The sequence below is a fragment of the Citrus sinensis genome, chromosome 1, assembly GCF_022201045.2.
Source record: "Citrus sinensis cultivar Valencia sweet orange chromosome 1, DVS_A1.0, whole genome shotgun sequence".
Lineage (NCBI taxonomy): Eukaryota > Viridiplantae > Streptophyta > Magnoliopsida > Sapindales > Rutaceae > Citrus > Citrus sinensis.
In genome coordinates this window covers 4,687,604-4,705,827 of record NC_068556.1, presented here as the reverse complement: position 1 = coordinate 4,705,827, position 18,224 = coordinate 4,687,604, and the positions used below count along the sequence as shown (strand labels likewise).

Genomic DNA, 18,224 nt, shown 5'->3' with positions numbered 1-18,224 from the left:
TAATGAATTGATAACGGCATAAAATTTTAGTAGTAAAATATATTTTTCGATAAATTTTAATCCTGACATAATATGTCAGTAAAATTTTAATAATAAAATAATAATTTCTCTATTTAATATTATCTTTTTGTTTTCGTTGAATTCTAAGTCAGGTACAAGTCCAAACTGTAATTTTTGTCAAATACAATTCTCAGTTCTCTCACCCATCGTCATTTCCAAGCAGCTTTTAGCTGGAAAAAAAGAAAAAAAAAATACATACACCCATATATGCGTGTGTGTGTGTGTGTGTATGTTATGAAATTACCCACAGTGCCACCCAATCAATTCCTCTGGGGCCAATCACTACCTGCCAGCTCATGTTATTAATGTTTTTAAACGAAAGCCTCTTTATGCTTTGATCTTTATCTCCGCAGAGTCATAGAATCATAAATGGTTTCCACTTTCTTGGACTCCAATGACACCCACACACCACCACCATCATCATCAAAACTAAAAAGCACTCTGATTCCCATTTTCCTTTAATGAAAATGTCGTTTTGATCCTCGCCCTCCGTCGGTTCACTGGAAAAAGAAAAAATGGACAACATTAACAACAACAAGCAGCAGCCACAGCAGAAGAAGCAAAAATGGTTCTTTTCACTTGTGTTTTCACTCTTGCTTTCAACTATTCTCATCATCATAAGCGTTTCAATGTCTTCAACCTCCACAAAATTCTACAACAGGGCTTACGTTCAAACCCCACGTCCCAGATTCGTCGAACAACAGCTGCAAGTGGTGTCCACGTCATCTGAGAAGATTCCAAGGCTGGCTTACTTGATTTCGGGTTCAACGGGAGACGGGGAGAGCTTGAAGAGGACGTTAAAGGCATTGTATCATCCGAGGAATCAGTACGCGGTTCATTTGGATTTAGAGGCGCCTGTTGAGGAGAGATTGGAGCTTGCGAGGTTTGTCGAGAGTGAGCCTCTGTTTGTGAATGTGGGTAATGTGAGGATGGTTTCGAAGGCTAATTTGGTTACTTATAGGGGGCCTACTATGGTTACTAACACGCTTCATGCTGCGGCTATTTTGTTTAAGGAAGGCGGCGATTGGGATTGGTTTATTAACTTAAGTGCTTCTGATTATCCTTTGGTCACTCAAGATGGTAAGTCAATGGATAAATGGGGATGTGAGTTAATTTGTATTTGATTTTATTTTGAGTTTTGGAATCTTAGCTTTTTGGTCTCATTAAATACACCATTTATAGTTTTAGCAGCTTATCAGTTATTTATTACCCACTTGATTGTTGCTAATTTTGGCTAGGGGCTTGGCCGATTCGAGCTTTAAACTAATCTAAGCCCTCTGATTTAATCAGCAATGTTTTGGATTTTTGAATATAATCGCATCACTAATGGGTTTGATTTGTTGATTTGGATTCTGAGTATAAAACAAGAGTATATTTTATGTTACCGGCTGTGTATTCAATCGTTGGCATAAATTAGGCCAATGTATTTTGGGACAGAAGCATTGGTTGACTGTTTATGCTCCAAGTGACTTTCAGATGTCTCTAATTGTTGTTTTTTTTTCTTTGTGCAACAGATTTACTCCATGTGTTGTCAACTATTCCAAGAAACCTTAATTTTATTGAGCATACCAGTGACATTGGTTGGAAGGAGTATGTGTTTCATCCTTTTCTGTTGATTTTTCTTTGTAATTAATAGGACATGGAAATTGAAAGAGACATCTGCAATAACATGCGTAAGCCGCTTAAGAAAGGTTTTCCTCTGAAATTCTGCAGGTACCAGAGAGCCAAGCCTGTTATAATTGATCCGGGGCTTTATACTGTGCAAAAATCTGATGTGTTTTGGGTGCCAGAGAAAAGGAATGTTCCAACTGCATATAAGCTATTTACTGGTGAGTACTTTTGTTTCTTCTGCTTCTCATTTTAGGAAATGGAGTACATGCCTCTGAAAAAATTTTAGTTCATAGTTTTTCTTGATTCTGTGGAGATATTAGCCTGCTGCCTTCCTGAAGCAATTTTCCTATGTTTTACCATGCTGCGTTTCTCATGCCTATAGAACATATAAAAAGTATTGTGTTTGCTTTCAAGGCTGTTTAGGGTCCCAAGTTTTCATTGACCCGTCCTGATTGGGTTTGTATTTGACTAAAAGATTAACAAAACAGCAATATATTTGACCAACTATCTAATTAAGTATGCCTTTAATTCGTGTATATTTTCCTCACTTTATCAGAAGAATTGTAGGTTCTGGTGTTTGGATACATGATCTTACCATACTTAGTTTTTATTGACCAATCAATTTCATTTGCTGATTTCTTCAGGCTCTGCTTGGATGATGCTCTCTCGCCCTTTCATAGAATTTTGTTTATGGGGATGGGACAATCTCCCGAGGATAGTACTCATGTATTATGCCAACTTTTTATCTTCACCGGAAGGATATTTTCATACTGTTATCTGCAATGCTGAGGAGTTCCGCAATACTACCGTAAATCACGATCTTCATTTCATATCTTGGGACAATCCTCCAAAACAACACCCACATTTCCTCAATGTTGATGACTACCAGAGGATGGTCGACAGCAATGCCCCCTTTGCCAGGAAATTTGGTAGAAATGAACCAGTTCTTGATAAGATTGACTCTGAGCTGCTAGGCCGCATTGCTGATGGATTTGTGCCCGGTGGATGGTTCAACAACAAAAGAAATTCAAACTTAACTGCTCCAAATCATGCAGTGGCAAACACCAGTGAGCTGAAGCCTGGTGCGGGTGCTGAAAGGATTAAACGCCTTATCACTGGTTTAATATCAGCTGAAGATTTTCATGCAAAGCACTGCATTTGACCCCTGAAGTTTGAAGTGCAGTAGAACAACTTTGTTGAAGTCAACCTTCTTTCACATAGCGTTTGATGAGAAAATTAACACTTCAAATGTTGTGTCAGTTATTGAGACAGACTGGTAATGGGACGGATAACAGCCTTTTAGGAACTAAAGCGGAAGACTGGAAGGGAAAACACTTCCCACGCAAGAGTATATGTTATACCTTTACCTTTTCAACCTTCTATACCATATTTTGTAGGTAAATGTTAATGCATAGGATTTCAAAAGAATGAAAAAAAAAAGGTTAGCTGATGCTTAGTTATATGTGTTGTTCAGTCTCATAATGAAGGAATTTCGTGTGATGATGCTTCATTAATTCGTTTGATGCATCGGGCCTCAACTTCTTGTCTAAGATGATTTTTTGAGTTCTGCTATTTATCCCAGATCAAACCCCGGGTCAAGCCCCGAAAAATTAGTAAAACGACGCCGTTTCGACAGTAACAATTCTTTTCCTTTTCCTTTGCCTGTCTCTTTCATCTGCTGTTTCTCTATCACTTTTCATTTTTGGTTTCCTTGCTTCCCAGCTGTCCCTTAACTGGTATTCTAGCAATATACTTTCTCATCTTTGAATTTTCATCCTTGAGTACTTCCACAGCCATAATTTCATCATTATAGACTTCACTTGGAATGCTGTCTTTTTTCCATTCTTGAACTACTTCAATTACAACTTCCAGTATAGGATCCTCATCTTCCTGTATTTCTTCATCTTATGAGGTAACAAATGGATTTCACAACTCATCTACTTTTAAGCAATTACATATTATACCTTGGTCAAAGATATTATCCCCTTAAAAAGATGAGCTTCAACATACAAAACGAAACATATATGTTTAATCTGAAATTAAAACCCTTCAATCACTGCCACAAACCCAGGTCACAAAATTCACGGATAATGATAAAGAGCCAAAAAATTTAAAAATCTCTACAGATTACACATCAACCAAGATATCATGTTTTTTTTCCTCATTCGGTGGTGATTGATTAGCTTTGTGTTGATGGATATGGTGTAAAATTTTTGACCAAATTTCAAACAAACACAAACACAATCGGAACTAGAGTTGTGGGCGATTATCTCCGGTGTACAAATGAAACGGTGGTGGCTGTCGGTGGTGGCAGTGGGGTAGTTGGGTATGCGCGAAGGCTTGATTTCAGGACAATAATGGCTGGAGTTGACCTCAATCAACGAAGGAAAGGGAAAACAATTTTGGCATCAAATAGTGCGTTTTTTTGCTTAGTAAAACGAGGCCGTTTTAAATTCGGAGTTTGACCCGAGGTTTGACTCGGGACAAGTAGCATTTTCCTGATTTTTTTAATTCCCATGGACCCACACAAGCTGCAGAATGCCTGTGGAATTAACATGCAAGCTATATATTTTAGGATTTCTCTACCTTACTGGTATATCCCCTCACAAATTGAGCTGTGGGTCTCTCTTGAGCCCACAACCAATAGAGAGGATTGTAGCTTACGTTAATTGTAAGTTGTAAGGTAGCAGCTCCGTTGTTCTATCATTGATAGTGCGGTGTACATCATTACGATTCATATTTTAGTCAAAAGAAATGGAGCGGAAACCTCGCTGATTATCCCATTATTCCCATGAAAGCAACGCTCTTCTTTCTAATTTTTACTCTCCAGATAATCAAACTGCACCAGAGTAAGCAAGGAATTCGAAGAGAGTAGAAAAGAGCAAGTATACAAAAGAATACCTCTCTAACATTAAGTATGAAGCAGCAATTTTTCCATTGCATTATTTTCTTTACAAAAAAATAAAAGCTATGACTTTAAAAGAATGCAACAGCACATAAAAAAATGGGTAGCTTACTGCATTATAATTTCATAAAAATTATTTCTCCAAGGAAGAAACAATTCTGCATGAAAACTCCGATAAAGAAAAAAGAGGCATATTTCACAAAACTTACACCAAATTTGACATTTTAAGAAAAGAGTGAATCACCCTGTATATTTCTCCTGCCTGAGCGTGACGATTATCACCTGCTAGGAACTCTTCAACTACACCATTCACCTCTATCACACTGCAACCAGGTTTTTTCTTCATTCCAGTCTCCGAGATCAATTTTCTAACTTTATTAGCCTCCATATCCCAGCCAGCTTCCTTATAGATATTATACGAAAGCACATGAGTACCAAAATCAGTTATTCCCATTTCAGCAAGTTTTCTCCACACTCTGTTTCCAACTTCGATCTTACCATAAATCCTACATGCACTCAATAATGCCCCCCACACGTTAGCATCCCCTCCTCCTAGTCCCCCCATTTTTTCCTCGATAAACTTCTCAGCTTCCTCTACCATACCTGCTCTAGCCAAGAGGTCAACAACACATGCATAATGCTCAAGCTGGGGGTCGACCCCATAGACAGCACTCATATTTTCAAACAAATTAAGACCATCTCTAACCATCTTGGCATGTGTACAAGTCGTGAGAACTGCAACAAATGTTGTCTCTGTGGGTTGTGTCCCACTTTTAACCATTCTATCAAATAGTTCAAGTGATTTTTTGGCATCTCCATTCATGGCAACACCTGAAATCATAGCATTCCATGCTCCAGCATCCTTATTAGAAATGCCCTCAAACACTGACAAAGCTGAATGCACATGACCACACTTTGAGTACATATCAACTACTGCAGTGGCCAATATCACGTTTTTTTCAAGATGATACCGCTTAGCATACGAGTGAACCCACAGACCTTGAGTAATCGCGCCCAGATGAGCACAAGCTGTGAGAACACTCACAAGACCCGACTCGTTAGGCTTCATGCCAACTTCTTGCATCTGTCTAAATAAAGAAAGAACCTCTTTGAAATCACTAATCCTAGAATAAGCCGCCATGATCGCACTCCACGATACAGCATTTCTCTCAGGCATTTTCTCAAATAACTCTCTCGCATTCTCAAAATCCCCCATTTTACCATACCCGTCAACCATCGTCGTCCACGTGACCACATCTCTATCTGGACTTTTATCAAACAACGCTCGTGCGGTTCCCATTTTATGAACCAACGAGTAAAACTCAAGTAACGAGCTAACAACAAAAGGGTCTTCACCGAATCCAAACTTAACAACATGGGCATGAACAAACATCCCGAAATTTTCCAAAGGACCAAGAATTACACAAGCTTTGATCAATGGCGGGAACGTATAGTTATTAGGCTCAAACCCCATATCCAACATATCTAAGTAGCAGAAAACGGAGAGTTTGGGAAAATTAGCTTGCATATAACCTCTAATCATAGTGTTGTACATAAAGGTGTTTCTGTGACTAGAATGATTGAAAATCAAGCGAGCGTAAGAGAAAAAAGACGGGATTTTGGAGATTGCCGCAACAGAGAGTAGAGGTCCGATGGCGAGTGGGTTTTCGGATAGGAAGGTTTTAAGAAGGTGAGCATGGATTTGCTTGAGTTGGTTTAGGGTTCTGCATTTTTGTGCCAGAGAAATCAGGGCTTTGGTTTTGTTTCCAGTAACTGTTTTTTGAATCATTTGAATTGGCGGGACATCTTGTGAGTGTTTGATTATATACCGGGCCGCTTATATTTTGTGCACCATGGAACTTTCAAATTGGGATTCCCAAAGTATTAAAAAAAAAAAAAGGTAATTTTAAAAAATCTCCCTGAAGTTTGGGCTTGTTACAAGTAGATGGTGAGAATTAATTTATTTATAAAAAATTTTCTACATCAGTTAATTTTAACATTGACCGTTAGTTGACTGTGCAAAGACAATATTACCCTTAACAATAGTTTGTAGACGAAAATAATTAAAAAAAACTAAAATTATTGGCTATTTTACCCTCTTTAAATTATTAATATTTTTTTAAAGTTCCTATAAAAAAGATAAAATTAAAAACTTAAAAAATCCTCTTTAAATTATTGATATTTCCTTAAAGTTCCTACAAGAAAGATAAAATTAAAAATTTGAAAATGAAATAGTCATAATCTTTACCTATAATATTGTAAATCTTTGAAATTGACAAGGATAAAATTGTCAAAAGATAGAGTTTGTGCTTTTCGCGCCAACAATTTTAGTTTTTTTTTAGTTATGTCAGTCTACAAACTATTGTTAAGGGTAATATTGTCTTTGCACAGTCAACTAACGGTCAATATTAAAATTAACTGACGGTAGGAGATTTTTTACAAATAAATAGATTCTCGCCATCTACTTACAACAAACCCAAACTTCATGAGAGTTTTTTAAAAATTACCCAAAAAATAAAAATAAATGTGGGATTGCCAAGTGACTTACGGTCTTTGCCCTTTTTTTTCCCTTTGGAATTTCTTGTTTTAGAATTGCGCCACTTGTTCGTTACTGATTTCTATATATACGTATAACAAGCTGACATATATTATCAACATCTTAATGTGAATTTATATCCTACAGTATACTCTTTATTTTTTGCCCTTTTTTCTAAGGCCGAGGGGTGCCTCTAGCTCTAAGTGGGTAAACCCAAATATTTTTAACCATTATCTCTGAATTCAGATATAGTAGTAATAAATATTAGATTAGCTAATAACAATCTAATCCAAACTTAAAAAATATTTTAAAAACATATTTTTTTATTAACTATTTTTACTAAATAAAAAATGATGTTAGGCTCAAAGGTCCAGTATAATTCATAAAGTACGGATTTCATAGTAGATCTGAACTATTGTACTGGGACAATTAATGAGCTAACATGTACTGAATTATTCATAATATTTTGCCACATAGATATGTATAATAATATACAATTAAAATTTAATTAATTTTATATTTTTACCTAATAATTACCAATTGTACCTTTATAAAAAAAAATTAGCAAAAAGATCAACCTAATTTTAAATTCATATCCAATGCATGAATCAGCTTTGGTTAATTATAACAGGAAAGCATGCATGATATTAAATGTTGACAATGTTGATTTGATCCGTGAAAACTTATGGTAAAAGTTAAGCATGTCAAGAGAAAATAGGCATAGCTAACAATTAACTTATGAAATCATTAAAAAAATATAATAATAATTGAAGTTGTAATATTTGACCCCTTTATTATGACTCATTAGTCCCTGCTAATATTATATTAATACCTATTTATCTTTATATCAAATGACTTAAAAGGTTAAATAGTTTTTAAGTGCACACACATGATAATTTCTATTAATGTATAATTTAGCTAATCTAATTTCTTTTAACTTTTTAAATTATTATCTCTTATTAAATATTGTATACTTTATTGTTGTAATAGAAAGAAATTAATTTACGACAATCAATAAGGGATGATGAAGAATGATCAAATCTTTTTTTATGGTTATGGCAATGATGAATAAAAACCTTTAAAAAGAAAGAGAGGTTATAGTGATTTTGAAGATTTTTTAAAAATAAAATTTATATGTTTTTATATAGTGGATGATTAGAAAAAAGATAAAAATTATAATAAGAGTAAATTTGAGATTATGTGGAGTACGTTGAGAGATAAAGATTAATTTTAAATTTTTTTATTGGTGTTAACTGAAAATTGAGGGTTTGGTGAAATATAATAAGGATAATCAAATATCACTACTCTATTAATGGCTAAGGATGCATCAAGATTTTTGCAAAAGGCCCAGTTCAATTCATAACATACGTATTTCATGGTGGATCCAAACCATTGTGTTGAGGTAATTATTATGGGCTGTGGTTTAAATGTAGTTTGATAATAATACCTGCATATAAGATTTTGATCAGGTGAGCAATCTTGAACTACTCGAGAAAAATAAAATGGTTTGAAGTGAATAGTTATATTGATGTATAGAATTAGAATATCAAATAGATTTATAAAATAAATTATTATTATTATTATTATAAAGACTGAGATCCCACTGGGCGGCCCTCAGGAAGAAAGCTGCACAGCTTTCTTCTCTCATCTCATAAAAGGAGTTGTGCAGACTCTTTTCGTAAGGGCTGACCACGTGGGGTCTTGCTCAACGGTCGCCTCGTCAACACTCCCTACGTCCATGCACATTTCTCTCTCATAAGTAGTAGGAATGACAATCCATCGGATTCCCGAGCCCGACCCGATTAATAAAATCAAAAGTCCGACCTTAAGAAAAGCCCTTTCATTTGTGTTTTGGGGACAGGTCAGATCGGACCTGATTCAGGTATTTATTTTCGCACTATTTTGTCAATATCTTCTAATTTTATGATTACATCTTAATTTTATTTATCTTACTTTACAATTTTTGTTCTCTTTCTAGTTGCAATTCCATGAATATAAAATAAAATAAATGATTTTTCAAATTTAAAATAATTCACAACACAATATGCAAAATCTATAATATAATTAATTACAAAATAATTCACAAAACAACTAAATTAATAGGAATGATTTTTTACAATTCAATTCCACAATTCAACATTAAAAACACACAATGCAATTAAATTTAAAATACATGATTCAATTCTACAATTATTTATTCCACACACAATTCAATTCCACGAGGACCACAACTATTTTTTTTTATATAGGGTTCCGAAACCCAAATATTTGGGGCAAATCCTGAAAAATTAGGGTTGATCAATTGGACTAAAATTAGGGTCGTGTCAAATTGTCATCCCTAACAAATAGTATCAATTATATATTTTCACAATACGCAATTTTTAACGAAATGTCAAATGTTTATATTTGTTCTTAAAAACTTACAGAAAATGTCAGGTATTCCTCTTTATTTTCTTGCGCTGTTCACTCACCTGCAATTCGAACAAACTTCTTCCCAATGTTATCACCCCGAAAGAATCCTGTAAAAGCAGATGGGATACTGTCAACACCATTAGAGATGTCTTCGAGTGGCTGAATTTTGCCAGCACGAAGGGCATCACAAGTCATCGAAATGAAATCTTGATGCAAATCGAAATGATCCGTTGATAAGAACCCTTGGATTTTGATTCTCTTGTACACAATATCGATCATATTCGGCACAGCTCGCTTGCTAGCATCCGCGCACTCGGAGATCACTCCGCAGGCAGCCACTCTCCCGAATAAGTTCATGTTAGCAACTGCTGCCTCCAGCATTTCTCCTCCCACATTGTCAAAATACACATCAATCCCATCAGGAAAGTACCTGCATGCGCACATACGTATAGTGAATTAATGCCAAAACTTTTGACGTTAATTGATATTCCAATTATACCTTTTTAGAGTTGCTTTTAGGTCGGTTTCTTCTTTGTAGTTAAATGCATCATCAAAACCGAGCTTCTCCTTTAGTATAGCTACCTGTAATTTTTAGGCGGATTAAAGTTTCTAAATGCAAGCATATAATATTTGAGAATATATATGCATCTCATGTGATTCAATTGTTACAAACAAAATATATATCAATAATAACCCTTTAGAAATGAGAACCTTTTCGTTGGTACCAGCGCTGCCAACAACGTAGCAACCACAGAGTTTCGCATACTGTCCCACAAGGTGTCCATATGCACCAGAAACAAAAACTTTCTCGCCCTTTTGGGCTTACATATTTCGTAAAATCCCACGTAGGCCGTAAATCCACTTGTTCCTGCCCCATTAGCAAACACATAGCAGCTAGGCATGGATTAATTTGTCACATACCTACATGCATACATTAGTGGGTATAAATTACTTTGTCTATTGTAATAATAATATAATTAAAAAAAGGTATTAGTTAGTCCGGTGGGTATAAAATTTTAAGTGAAAATAAAAGATCCGTAGTTTAAACTTCGCTCGTATGGTTAGGACAAGAATGAAATTTTGGTACATTATGTTACAACTTAAAAAAAGAAAAAAAAAACATGGTTCAAAGGGCATCATTTATAAGTTGTTACTGCTCCACTGGGCCCTTGGCCTAGTGGTTGGGCTGCTGTCCTCACAAGCGTTCAAGCCCCCACAAAAGCATTGTGGGGGCTAAATATTTATAAGTTCTTTTTCTTGCGAAATGTGAGTGGAGCAGGGACATCCCTCGTCTGTGAGGGTTATTTATCTGGGCATGTACTTCATAAAATTTAATGTAATAATGTAAGTTCTAGTTATGTATATCTGATTGTAAATATCAGTGTAATGTCTGCTATACAATAGTTGTAAATATCTGTAATGCAGTAATCTAGTGTGTAACTAGTATTAAAAAAAAAAGGGCATCATTTATGTAATACAAAATTTAGCATTTTCGTGGCTTTATAGCTTTCCACAGTTAAGCAGATGCAATTACCTAAAATTCCAACATGGTAAGACAAAGGAAATCCCATGGGTTCCAATCTCCTAATCATGGCACCTCCTTTCACTAATTCGTACTCTCCCCAGCTGATTAATCCCACAACCAAATCATCCCTTTTGAATTCCGGATTTGCAGAAACAACAACTTTGGCCACACCATTTGCATCAATGGCCTGCGCGCAGCGGGTAGCACAAAAATTGTACTTATTACATATACTAGTGGTCCTCTTAGTATAAAATATATCGAACTAATAGCATGGCAATTCAAATGTATGTTAGTCGCATGCACTTAACGTACTTCACCCGGAGTAATACGTGCTGCTGCACTAACTGCTTCCTGTGAAGAGCTATAACTCTTCAAGCGGTTAAGCTGGTAAAGGTCAATTGACACAGAGATTTTTCACAATAACGTCATTGGATCCAGGCTCAACTCTCAGATTTAGAGATTCAGCTTTAAGCTTAAAATTCGACTCGCTTGGTGCACCTTCTATGTGATTCTTCATTGGCTACAATCATGTAGCTGATTTGACCTTTCATATGTACTTTTTCCAATTATAGTACTAGTGATTTATATATTTGTAATTTTTTCTTTATACTAAAATGGTAAAACTATGTTAGGTGGGTTCACGGGTGCATAAATGGCATCCGTCCGGGCAACCCATGTGAGACTTTCTTGTTAAGTTGAGAACTTGAGATCCTAGTGATGCAAATATTCTTCTAATTTACCGAGTCAATTATAGCTCAACGAACACCAACGGGCAAACATTCCAAGGGAAAGAAATTGACATACACTACAAAATATAAATTGCACTCCAGATATTTCTGTTTAGCACTCATCAGCGCCACAACTTTCTTGTGCTTACTTATTGCTGGAGATATCAACTTATAAAGCAAAATTATTTTTTGGCTCATTTCACTCTTCTGTAATTCGAACAACCTTCTTTCCAATGTTACCACCCTGAAACAGTCCAGTGAAAGCTGAGGGGATGCTCTCGACTCCATCTGAAATGTCTTCAAGCGGGTAAATCGCGCCGGATCGAAGGTGATTGCAAGTTGTTGAAATAAAATCTTGATACAAATTCAAGTGATCAGCTGCCAGGAACCCTTGAAACTTGATTCTCTTGTAAATAACATCTAGCATTTCTGGAGCAGCTCGTTTTTTACCATCTGTATATTCAGAAATTACCCCACAGACAGCTACTCTTCCATAAGTGTTCATGTTAGCAATCGCAGCCTCTTGCATTTCTGCCCCCACATTGTCAAAATATATGTCAATTCCATCAGGGAAGTACCTGTAAAAGTAAATTCAATTAAGTTGTAAAATTCGTTTCAAATTTATGTACTTCATAGATTTGTTTTTGTTGCTTTGAACAGAAATTGTTACCTTTTCAGAGCTGCCTTCAAGTCAGTTTCTTCTTTGTAGTTAAATGCATCATCAAAGCCAAGCTTGTCTTTCAGCAATGTTACCTATTATTGAATTGTGTGGATAATAAGACATTTTTCTAACTCAAGTACATAATTAATATCTCTCTAACGGGATTCATATCGAGTCCCTATGTGCACAGTTTGGTTTCAGTAAATTGTATCATCACACATATCAGTAGATTCGAAAGGTAATGAGAAAAAGATTACCTTTTCTTTGCTTCCGGCAGAGCCAACAACATAGCAACCAAAGAGTTTTGCATATTGTCCAACCAAATGTCCGACAGATCCGGAAGCAGCAGATACAAACACTTTCTCCCCCTTCTTGGGCTTACCTATTTCAAACAATCCAGCATAGGCTGTCAAGCCACTAAATCCTGCGAGAACAAATAAAATCAGAGATGTGATATAAGATTATAAACGAGAAGGTCGGTTGATATTGGCTTGGGCCCAAATGCCCAAAAAGATGATTATTACGAATTGATTACCTAGGATTCCAACCTGGTAAGACAAAGGAAATCCCATGGGATCAAATTTCCTTAACATTCCCCCAGGTTTCACAACAGTGTAATCTCCCCAGGCGAGAAGCCCCACAACCAAGTCACCCTTTTCAAATTCAGGATTCCCCGAAGCAACAACTCTGGCCACACCAGAAGCATCGATCGTCTGTCAACAAAGAAACATCATGTACATATGATATATCAATTAAAGAACTATGCAATCTCTGTTTTCAAAAGAGTGCTAAGATGACTTACGTCGCCTGGGATGATTCGAACTGCAAAACTCGATGCACTTTGTGAGGAGCTGTGACTCTTTAGGCGGTTAATTTGGTAAGGATCGATGGATACATAAAGATTTTTCACAATAATGTCAATGGAACCAGGCTCAAGTTTTAGAGAAAGAGCTTCTGCCTTGGTCTCAAAATCCGACTCTCTTGGTGCAGCGTCGACAGGATTCTTTATTGTTATGAACCTATTCGTCACTTCCATTGTTAATTTCTCCCTTGTGCTGTAGAAGCTCTGATGTCATAAACTATAATATAATTTATAAAGACGAGGTGCCGGGGATTTTGATGAATAATTAAATTTTCCTGGCTGCTACTAGTTTATAGACAAATCAGAAGCTGACATAGGACCCGGTCGCTGACAAAAGCTATGAAAGAAACCGTTCTACAGGAAGGCAAACGTGACAAGAGTGGAATCACAAGTTTTAGCAGATTCCTGTGATGAATGATCCCACGACAATTCTCTTGCTAGAGCATTGCAAAACACAAAGGCTACGAACAAAGTAGTTAACACGTGATCATTGTTGTTGCCGTCCGGGTGATGTTTTTAATACTGAGTTTGATCTTGCAAATGTCTGTATCAAGCCGGTTCGCTACTTTCCTGGGTGGGTGTTATTAGAGATTTAATTCAAAATCCATGGTCCAATCGTAGCTTGACACGCGACTGCATTAATTAGGGTTGAGTGTGAATTAAAGGGCACATAATTTCTAACCCTTCATTGAAAAACAAGAAGGAATAATTGAATTATGCGTCTAAATCATTGCTATATTTCCTTTTAAGAATCAACAAGATGGCATAATTTTTAAATATCAAACTTAGGAGAAGCAAAACGTCACCGTTCGTTAGCATCAACGTCAGTGGGGGCACTTCTTTGTGGAGTTGGGGGGGGGGGGGGGGGGCAGCTCTTTTTGTGTGTTCTATAATTAGATGTTAGGAAATTGAGATTCCTTTAAAGATTATTAAATTAATTTGTTAATTAATAAATAAATAGAAAAAATTAAATGGAGAATATATTAATTACACAATGTAAAATTTACGTGTAAATTTCTAAATATGGAAAAAAACTACGATTGTTGTGAAAAAACAACAAAAAAATCTAATATATAACTATAATTTCAAAAATAATTTTTTCTCACCGAAATCCTAAATACATGATCCAAAAAAATATTCTTATATAAAGTAAACTCGTAAGAAGCCAAATGTTCTTACAATATATCTACATACCTAAAAATATTTCTCTTCAGTCAAAAAGCCTGAATGCTTCTTTGTATTCACCAATTGAATACTTTCAATTTTGGGATCTCAAGCTCTCAAATGAGAGCTTCCTTCTTTAGGCAAAATTTTGCCTAAAAGTTTCAATATTATGGGCTTAAAAAATCAAATAATGCGGCTTCTTCATTTGAGGCACTGCTTGCTTTTGACAGCCAAAACTCTTGACTTTGTTTTTTTTAAAGTCACACTTTCAACATCAGAGTCACTGAATATTGGTTTCATTGGCTTCAAATAAATCACTTCAATAGTTAGAAACTTGTTCTCATAATGTCACATTACAATCACTTCAATAGTTAGAAACTTGTTCTCATGATGTCACATTACGTCAAAATTATAATCTTCAATCTTGATCACAAATTTTATAATTTGAAAATTACTTATTTACCATCCAATAAATTTGTTTCTCAATTTTTAATAGTACTTGTAGTAGCAATTCTTATGTACAACTACAACTATTAATTACAATTAAAACCATAATTATAATTATGGTGACGATAACAAGATAATAAATTTCAGTTATCTAAATATATTTTTGTAGTAGGGGGAGTTCAATAGTTAAAATCCGTTAGATTTTTCTCAAATCCGAACCCAATCCGTTGTATATTAGATTTTATACTTGGGATTGAATCTGACCTGACAACTTATTAAAATCCAAAACATTTCAAACCAATCAAAAGTAAAACCTAATTTAGTTAATCCAATATCATAAGGTCAAGATTCTCTCATTAGTAAGATTTTAGTGGTGGTTGATGATTTATTAATGGAGAAAGAAAGAGAATAGAGTTAAATCCAAAGATCATTCTACAACTTCGTTCCACTTTTTTTTGGCTTCTTATTGATAATGTAACTTACGTAGACCTCATGATTAACTGGGTCAAAAAATTTTCTGGGCTGGATTCTGGGAAGCATACTGTCAGTCTTGGTCGGCTGGTCAGATTTTTGTTGGAGTGCTCAGTTGGAGATTGAGCCCTTAGGCCTTGCTCTGACAGCAATTTTTCCTTTTTTAAAAATAAAAAACAACACTTAATTGTGATGTCATTCCTATTGGGCTCCCGCCGGGCTTTACAAAGCCCAAGCCTGGCCTGATGATTTGTTTCCATATGAATAACTCTTTTTTTTTTTTGAAATAAGATAACTAAACTCAATCGCTTTCACACTTATTGAGCTTTTGTTGGTAGAATTTATACAAGTGGAGTCTTTATTAAAAAAATTTAGATATTTGATTATTAATGAGAGTTTTTATTAAAAATTATAAAAGTATTTTAATATAAAAGTTTTTATAAAGTTATGTTATGAAATAAATAAAATAAAATTGTTAAATAAGTAAATGATATTTTAATATTTTAAAAAGACTTTTCTATTTCTACTTCCAAAAATCCAAAATATGAACTTTTACTAGTAGGGGCAAATAACTTATAGTGCAAAACAACCAAACAATAACAAAAAATTTAAAAAAAAACTTATGAGATTGAATAAACACTTATAGCTACTGTATAAACTATACCAAACAGTCACTTATAGTGAAAGTAAGAGCTCGTGGGTTCCAATTCAAGTAGTGTGTTTAAATTGAGGGTCGAGAGAGATGGGATGCAATGTAATTAAAAATATATATATAAATAATCTGCGATGTAATTAAAAAATATATAAAAATGATCTAAAAATAAACTCAGCTAAAAATTGGTTTACTAATAAGTTTGATGATCCTTTTATTATCACAGTAGCCGCTTGACTTACACTTGTCCCCTAATATTTCTACTCATTCATACATTTTATATATATGTATGTATGTATGTATGTCTATGTGTGTGTGTGTGTGTGTGTGTGTGTGTGTGTGTGTGTGTAAATTGTTAGTAATCAAAAATTCGGAATGTAATTGACAATTTTTATTTGTAAATTTTTGTTTTAATCGCATTGATGGGATCAGAACAAATTAAATTTCACTTTTCATTGGATTAGATTATATTGGATTTTAATAAGTGATTGGATCGGATTGGATGCAAAATATAAAGTCCAATATATGATGAATTGGATTTGGATTTGAGAAAAACTCATCATCTAACAAATGAGTGACCTGCAATAGTTGAGACTAAAGTGTTCGACTCACTCGTATTTCTTTTTTTGCAATTACAATTGTAATGATTATTATTCCATGTAGTTGTTAAAAAAAACTTGTCTTAAAATCATGCAGAATTTAACATAGAAGATGACGAGTCAACAATATTTCCACTATGTACATTATAAGGATGACATGTTGTTTAACCTAATTTCGAGAAAATGACACGACGTCATGATGAATAACCAAAAAACGATGTGTCATCTTTGTTGTAGTTTTCTTTGTATGGAACACTCTAAAAAAATAAGTGTAAATAATAATAATACAAATTAAAAATATTCAAATTTCAACTGTTGTTCTTTTGTAACTATATTATAATAAAAAACAAGAGTCATGGAATATTGAAGAGGTTGATGTGTGAGTGTGTGTGTCAATCACTAGTAGTCAAAACTTTAGAGTGCAATTGATGATTTTTATTTGTAATTTTTGTTTTATTCCATTGATTTGATCGGAGCAAATAGATTTCACTTTTCATTGGTTTGGATTATGTTGGATTTCAATATGTAATTCGATCGAATTGGATGCAAAATGTAAAATTCAATATATGATGGATTGTACTTGGATTTGAGAATACTCATTATCTGATAGATGAGTGACCCGCAAAAGTTGGGACTCAAGTGTTTGACTCACTCGTTTTTTTTTTTAATTTTTTTGTAGTTACAGTTGTAATGATTATTATACTCTATTATTATTAAAATTAAAAAAAATTCATTAAAATCATGTGAAATTCAACACAGAAGATGACAAGTTGTTTATGAGGAAATAAGAAGATGTCATGTTGTTTATTTGTTTAATGCTGAACAACTTGAGGTTTCCCAGTGCATACCATTTCCACATGTTTGCTGATTGAATTATTCAGGAAAACAACATGACTTCTTATGGAATAAAACGACGAGTCATCTTCATTGTAGTCTTCTTTGTATTGATCACTCTAGAAAGATAAAACCTTATTTTCCCAAAAAAATTAAAACCTTATAATAATAATAATAATAATAATAATAATAATAATAATAGTGGTAGTAGTAATAATACAGAGTATAAATTAAAAGTATTCAAATTTTAAGTGTTGTTTTTTTTTCCAACCATATAATAATAAAAAATACAAGAAATTTTACTATAATAAATATTAAGATTTGAGTAATAAATCAACTGGACGGTAAATAAGCAATTTTCAAATTATAAAACTCATTATCTAATAAATGAGTGACCCACAATAATTGGGACTCAAGTATTCGACTCGCTCTTTTTTTTTAGCAATTATAATTGTAATGATCATTATTCCATGTAATTGTTAAAATTAAAAAAAAATCATTAAAATAATGTGGAATTCAACATAAAGGTGACTCGTCGTTTGTTGTTTAAAAGGAAATACACAGATGTCATATTATCTTTCTCCTTATATGCCAAACGACTTCAAGTTCTTTGTTATAGCGTAAACGACGAGTTAGAAATAGTATGCATCAGTGCATACTTTTCTGCATGGCAGTTGCATGTGAATTATGAGGACGGCATGTCGTTTCAGGAAAACGACATGTCTTCTTGTCGAATAACTAAAATACAACGAGTTAT

The 18,224-nt window shown here is 34.3% G+C and overlaps 3 protein-coding genes and 1 pseudogene across 3 annotated transcripts; 1 reads left to right on the top strand and 3 right to left on the bottom strand.

Annotated features, from left to right (window-relative positions):
• The first annotated feature begins 382 nt into the window (after positions 1–382).
• LOC102625905 (beta-glucuronosyltransferase GlcAT14B) lies at positions 383–3,209 on the top strand. The gene is made up of 4 exons (XM_006475767.4): positions 383–1,140; positions 1,575–1,650; positions 1,774–1,889; positions 2,316–3,209. Exons 1-4 carry the CDS (start codon positions 576–578, stop codon positions 2,831–2,833), a joined length of 1,275 nt encoding a protein of 424 aa, XP_006475830.1. The 5' UTR covers positions 383–575; the 3' UTR covers positions 2,834–3,209.
• Positions 3,210–3,360: 151 nt separating this feature from the next.
• On the bottom strand, positions 3,361–6,050 carry LOC107177506 (pentatricopeptide repeat-containing protein At5g66520-like). Its single transcript, XM_052438458.1, has 2 exons — positions 4,821–6,050; positions 3,361–3,561 (listed from the first exon to the last, which is right to left on the bottom strand). Exons 1-2 carry the CDS (start codon positions 6,048–6,050, stop codon positions 3,361–3,363), a joined length of 1,431 nt encoding a protein of 476 aa, XP_052294418.1.
• Positions 6,051–9,564: 3,514 nt separating this feature from the next.
• LOC102630044 (2-alkenal reductase (NADP(+)-dependent)-like) lies at positions 9,565–11,566 on the bottom strand (annotated as a pseudogene).
• A 198-nt stretch (positions 11,567–11,764) lies between these two features.
• Positions 11,765–13,838, bottom strand: LOC102626690 (2-alkenal reductase (NADP(+)-dependent)-like). Its single transcript, XM_006475770.3, has 5 exons — positions 13,241–13,838; positions 12,974–13,151; positions 12,696–12,862; positions 12,448–12,530; positions 11,765–12,355 (listed from the first exon to the last, which is right to left on the bottom strand). Exons 1-5 carry the CDS (start codon positions 13,472–13,474, stop codon positions 11,977–11,979), a joined length of 1,041 nt encoding a protein of 346 aa, XP_006475833.1. The 5' UTR covers positions 13,475–13,838; the 3' UTR covers positions 11,765–11,976.
• Positions 13,839–18,224: the final 4,386 nt, after the last annotated feature.

Coding starts and splice junctions, on each gene's coding strand:
- LOC102625905 (XM_006475767.4), top strand. CDS start 576: ATGGACAACATTAACAACAACAAGCAGCAGCCACAGCAGAAGAAGCAA. Junction 1,141..1,574: donor TCCTTTGGTCACTCAAGATG/GTAAGTCAATGG, acceptor TTTGTGCAACAG/ATTTACTCCATGTGTTGTCA. Junction 1,651..1,773: donor AGTGACATTGGTTGGAAGGA/GTATGTGTTTCA, acceptor GAAATTCTGCAG/GTACCAGAGAGCCAAGCCTG.
- LOC107177506 (XM_052438458.1), bottom strand. CDS start 6,050: ATGGGGTTTGAGCCTAATAACTATACGTTCCCGCCATTGATCAAAGCT. Junction 3,562..4,820: donor AGGCAGGAGAAATATACAGG/GTGATTCACTCT, acceptor GAAGAAATACAG/GAAGATGAGGATCCTATACT.
- LOC102626690 (XM_006475770.3), bottom strand. CDS start 13,474: ATGGAAGTGACGAATAGGTTCATAACAATAAAGAATCCTGTCGACGCT. Junction 13,152..13,240: donor TTCGAATCATCCCAGGCGAC/GTAAGTCATCTT, acceptor CTTTGTTGACAG/ACGATCGATGCTTCTGGTGT. Junction 12,863..12,973: donor TTACCAGGTTGGAATCCTAG/GTAATCAATTCG, acceptor TTGTTCTCGCAG/GATTTAGTGGCTTGACAGCC.